The sequence below is a fragment of the Macaca fascicularis genome, chromosome X (genome assembly GCF_037993035.2).
Source record: "Macaca fascicularis isolate 582-1 chromosome X, T2T-MFA8v1.1".
Taxonomy (NCBI): Eukaryota; Metazoa; Chordata; class Mammalia; order Primates; family Cercopithecidae; genus Macaca; species Macaca fascicularis.
The window spans coordinates 37,485,452-37,491,142 of NC_088395.1; the positions used below are offsets into that span (position 1 = coordinate 37,485,452).

A 5,691-nucleotide genomic window follows, 5' to 3' on the forward strand; every position below is an offset into this window, starting at 1 on the left:
AGTGGTGACATGAACCTATGTTTATGATGATGAATTTGAAGAGAAATTATAGGCCTTGGCTTAGAAAACAACATGAAAAAAGACTTGGTTCTTCAGGAACACAATGCCCATGGAAAAATTTCACTAGAAACAGAATTTGCACATAGATAGATGTATATATCACTGCTTACTTGGATGAAATATATGCATATATGTCCATTTACAGATGGATTCTTTCATCTCTGAAAGAAAAAGTGCACTTCAGATCTACACTACAAATATATTTACCTACAAATTTACCTATACCAGACAGTTTTACCTGCTATGTTTGAAAGGTAAAGCAGTTGCTTAATTTATTATTTTAAACTTATGAGTGCATTTTAAATTGCTATTAATGGAATGAAAATTATTTGAACTTGAACAGATATGTAAGGATATTTGATGTTGTTTGGTAGCTTTTCTCATACAGATCTATTTTGCACATGACGTTTGCCAGGGAGTTGAAGCTACCTCCTATTCTGCACCCGTTTATATGATTTGGTAATAGTCTTTTGTAGTGAAGGTTTATGAACATGGTGAAATACATACATTCAGTTGAGAGAGATGATAAAATGGCATAACTCAAGTTTCACCTATGATTTTGATAAATAGTTTTCAAACCGGTTTTGGGGGTTTGATGTAATCCCAAAGGGGAAGATAACAATATTACTCTTAAAAAGTGTTAACATTAATTTGGCTATAGACTCCAATTTTTGGTTAACAAAATATTTGTCAAAATTATATATTAAAATTTCAATGTAAATAGAGTTATACAGTTCTCCTTTTACTCAGCACATTTTGGTGTTTTTGTTGTTTGTTTGTTTTTTGAGAAAGGGTCTCGCTCTGTCGCCCAGACTGGAGTGCAGTGGCATGATCATGACTCACTACAGTCTTAACATCCTGAGCTGAAGCGGTCCTCCCACCTCAGCCCTCTGGGTAGATGGGACTACAGGTGTGCACCACCATGCCTGGCTAATTTTTGTATTTTTTGTAGAGACCAGGTTTCAACCATGTTGCCCAGGCTCTTCTTGAACCCCTGGGCTCAAGCAATCTATCCACCTGGGCCTCTCAAAGCGGGGAGGGATTACGGGCATGAGCCAATGTGCCCAACCCCATTTCTCTTTTTAAGAATAATTCTTTTATTTCTGGTTTTATGTATTTTTACAAATAATTGACATGATAATGTAATATTCACAATGCTTCAAAAATGTGAAAAAAGTATATGTGAATATTAATCACATAATTGATAAAATATATGAAATAATGAAGCCAAAGCAGGTCATCAAGAAATATTTATAAACATTAGGTATTGAATTTACAGGTGTTGCCAAAGTTGTACATCCACGGGGCCAGTCGTCATAAATTCTGATTGATGTTTAAAATGAGAGCAAGAAATACCCAATTAAGTAGTAAATTGAAAACCATCTAATCTTCTTCCGATGCATCTGTGACGTCTTCTTTGTACTTGTAAACTTGCATTGCACGTTGAATAGGAGTCTTAACAGAGTCCTAAGCCCATCCCTTCCTGGCAGTCTTTCAGTGATGTGAGGCATTTCGTAACCCTTGCTTAGAATGAAATCCTTAAAGGCAATTGGTCCCTAAAGATCGTCAAGAATATTGGGTTCATCAGGCTTTTCAAATAACAGCTTGGGGTCAATCAAAGGTTAATCACTTCTTACCTTTTTCCCCAACTTAGGTTTAAGGTACCATGCTCCATACCTCATCTTCACACGCTGTGCGGTGTAAGAATTCGGTGCTGTCTGGAGTTTCCTGTACCAGTCTTTTTCCTGTGAGAAGGATTCGACCTCATCCATTTCATCTAGCTCTATTCTGTATTGCAGTGCTGAGGCCCATTCTTTTATCTTCTTAATCTGTTGGTCTTCATAGGTTGCTCTCCACTTGGGGGTAAAGTCAAACAGACTCCTGATGGATTCTTCATCAACTCCCATGTCTCAAGCCCACTTGAAGTCACACAGTTTTCTCGATGTGTCTATGTTGAAGAGAGTCAGAAACACACTCCGTTGTGCTTGGTGTATCTTCCTGAAGCAGTTCTTTTAGATGGGACGCTCGAATCTTGGGAGACTCCGAGAATTGATGGGACGCTGGAGCTTTGGGAGGCTCCGGGGAGAGATGGGACACTCTAGTCTTGGGAGGCTCCGGGCGGAGACTGGACACCTGACGAGTCTTGGGATGCTCAGGGCAAAGATGGGATGCCTGAGTCTCTGGAAGCCGTAGGCAGAATTCTCTACGAGGGTATTTACCAGACTTGGTGGGTTCCTTGGTTTTCTTCTCCCGGCCCTCACAGTAAGCCCATGCCTTCTCCAGCTTCATCTCAGGATCCAGCGGTTTCAGCACCTGTAGTAGGAGATCTGGAGGCAAATCTCCCAGATTGGGGTACATGGCCAAGGGATGCTTAGCCATCAGCTGGGCTTCCTCTACGAACGCCTTCCGTGCTGGCTGGGCTGGCAAGAGCTTGGAAAACATGGCCGCTTTCTTGAGCAGCTTTTTCTGCCTGCTTTTAGGGTCAGCTTGGGGACCTCTGTGAGAGATTTTGGGGAGTAAAAACTCATCACGGAGACAAATGAGCATATCTTCAGGAGACGGACAGCTGTAGCAGAAGTCGTCCATGCCCTCCTTCACAAATACCCAGTTCTAAATTTACAAGAAAAAGTCAAACAACCCCATCAAAAAGTGGGCAAAGATATGAACAGACCCTTCTCAAAAGAAGACATTTATGCAGCCAACAGACACATGAAAAAATGCTCATCATCACTGGCCATCAGAGAAATGCAAATCAAAACCACAATGAGACACCATCTTACACCAGTTCGAATGGCGATCCTTAATAAGTCAGGAAACAATAGGGGCTGGAGAGGATGTGGAGAAATAGGAATGCTTTTACACTGTTGGTGGGACTGTAAACTACTTCAACCATTGTGGAAGACAGTGTGGCAATTCCTCAAGGATCTAGAACTAGAAATACCATTTGACCCAGCCATCCCATTACTGGGCACATACCCAAAGGATTATAAATCATGCTGCTATAAAGACACATGCACATGTATGTTTATTGCAGCACTATTCACAGTAGCAAAGACTTGGAACCAACCCAAATGTCCATCAATGACAGACTGGATTAAGCAAATGTGGTACATATACATCATGGAATACTATGCAGCCATAAAAAAGAATGAGTTCATGTCCTTTGTAGGGACATGGATGAAGCTAGAAACCATCATTCTGAGCAAACTATCGCAAGGACAGAAAACCAAACACCGCATATTCTCACTCATAGGTGGGAATTGAACAATGAGAACACTTGGACACAGGGTGGGGAACATCACACACTGGGGCCTGTTGTGGGGTGGGGGGAGGGCGGAGGGATAGCATTAGGAGATATACCTAATGTAAATGACGAGTTAACGGGTACAGTAAACCAACATGGCACATGTATACATATGTAACAAACCTGCACATTGTGCACATGTACCCTAGAATTTAAAGTATAAAAAACAATAAAACAAAACAAAACAAAAACCAGTTCTGGGTGTCCATGGGCGGGAACCTCAGGCCTCTGTGCTTGCGCTTCGTGACACACTTGGAAGGCGGTTTGTCACAGTACCAGGGCTTGGAGTCCATGCCCGGGGACCTGGGCCGGTCCCGCGGCCTCTGGCCCCCCCATGGTGGCCCTCGCTGGGGTGCCACCTCTCCAGTTTCCGCGGTTCCTGATCGATGCTGCCCTAGTCGCTAGGAGACCGCCAGCCACGTGCAGGTCAGATTCTTCCTGGAAGCGGGGCAGCACAGACACCACCTGTGCAGCTCGGATTCTCCAGGGAATGGTCAGCAACGGAGTGCCCAAGCCCCTGCTCATTCCATGGTGTGGTCCATGGGATGGACAGAGCGCAGTTTCTTTTTCAATTCGCCTTTGGATGGACATTTCGATTGTTTCCCGTTTTGGACTATGATAAATATTCTATGAACATTTGTGTCCATGTCTTTACACGTACATATACTTTCATTTCTCTTGGATACATTTTAGCTAGGAGTCCAATGGCGGGATCATATAATAGGTGTATTTTTAACGTTTTTAAGAAACGACCAAACTTTTACAAAGTATTTACACTATTTCATATTCCTTCTACTAGTGTAGGAGCATTGCAGGTTTTTTCACCTATGATCCAACACTTGGTATGGTTAGTCATTTTAATTTTGGCTATTCTAATAGGTGTTAGTGGAATCTCACTGTGGTGTTTATTTGCATTTCATAATGACTACTGGTATTGAACATCTGTATATTTGCTTATTTGCAATTTTTATCTCTACTTGGGTGAAGTTTCTGTGCAATTTCTTTTCCATTTTTAAATTATGTTGCTGGATATCATATTTCGTTTTGAGAATCCTTGCTGTGTTCTGGATGTAAGTTCATTATCACATATATGATTTGCAAATTTTTCGCTTCATCCTTGGCTTTTCCCTTTCATTGTCTTAACAGTGGTAAAGAGAAGTTTTTTAATTTGATGAAGTTCAACTTATCAATTTGTTCTTTTATGGATTGTGCTTCTTTTGATGGTATCTGTGAAAACTTTGCCTACCCAAAGTTCACAAAGTTTTTTAAAATTTAAATCTGTTTAATTTTTTGTAAACAGCACATGATGTAGATCAAGTTTTTATTTGAATAAACGTGTCTATTGCCTATGTATATATGATAAATTTCAGAACAATTTTTGTAAAGACTATCTTTTGTCTACTGAATCACCTTTGGAAATTTGTAGAATATAAGATGTCTATATTTTTTATGGGTCAATTTCTGGGCACTCTTTTCCGGATTTTTCTCTCACACAAATTACACACTCTGTTGATTACTTTAGCTTTATAATAAATCTAGAAATTAGGCTGTATTAGTCCTTTAACAACGTTCTTTTACAAAGTTGGTTCTTCTAGGTCCTTTGAATTCCTATAAAAATTTTAAAATCAGTTTGCCAATGTCTAAAAAATCCTGTTGGGATTTTGATTAGGATTTAGTTGAACCTATAGATCAATTTGAGGATAATAGACATATTAACAATAGGAAGTCTTCTGACCACTGAAAAAGGTACATTTTTCCATTTGTTTGTGTGATTTTTAATTTTCTCAGGAATATTTTGTGTTTTTTTAGTGTATACGACTTTCACATTTTTTTCTCTCCAGAGTTTTCCTAAATATTGTTTTTGATACTGTAATATGTAGTATTGTTATTTAAATTGCAATTCCCAATTTTTTGTTGTTAGTATATACAAATATTGATTTTTGTATATCCATCTTGCATCATACAACCTTGGTAAACTCACTTACTACTTTCAGGAGCATTTTTGTAGATTTCACTGAATTTTCTTTATATATGATAATGTCATCTGTGAATAAAGACAGTTTCTCTTCTTTCTTTCAAAATTGAATATGTTTATACCCCTCCAGTCCAGTTGCAATCCTTGATTTTCCTTTGAATCGTATCAGTTAAATTTTTATCTTTCTTATGGTGTTTAAAACTATACTTATGAAAGAGATTTAAAAAAAAATGTATAGACAAATTCACCTTACATTATTCCTTTACCATATTATTTTCTCAGCACATAATAATTTTTTCTGTACATTCTTATCCATTTTTAAAAAGAAGTTTTTTTATTTCCCTTGGTAGGT

At 38.8% G+C, this 5,691-nt stretch overlaps 1 protein-coding gene across 1 annotated transcript; it reads right to left on the reverse strand.

Moving 5' to 3' along the window:
* Positions 1-1,704: 1,704 nt before the first annotated feature.
* On the reverse strand, positions 1,705-5,142 carry LOC102141302 (putative protein FAM47D). Its single transcript, XM_045383467.3, has one exon. It carries the CDS (start codon positions 2,644-2,646, stop codon positions 1,987-1,989), a length of 660 nt encoding a protein of 219 aa, XP_045239402.2. The 5' UTR covers positions 2,647-5,142; the 3' UTR covers positions 1,705-1,986.
* Positions 5,143-5,691: the final 549 nt, after the last annotated feature.

Excerpts from the sequence above, each read along its gene's own strand:
- LOC102141302 (XM_045383467.3), bottom strand. The coding sequence starts at position 2,646 with ATGGACGACTTCTGCTACAGCTGTCCGTCTCCTGAAGATATGCTCATT.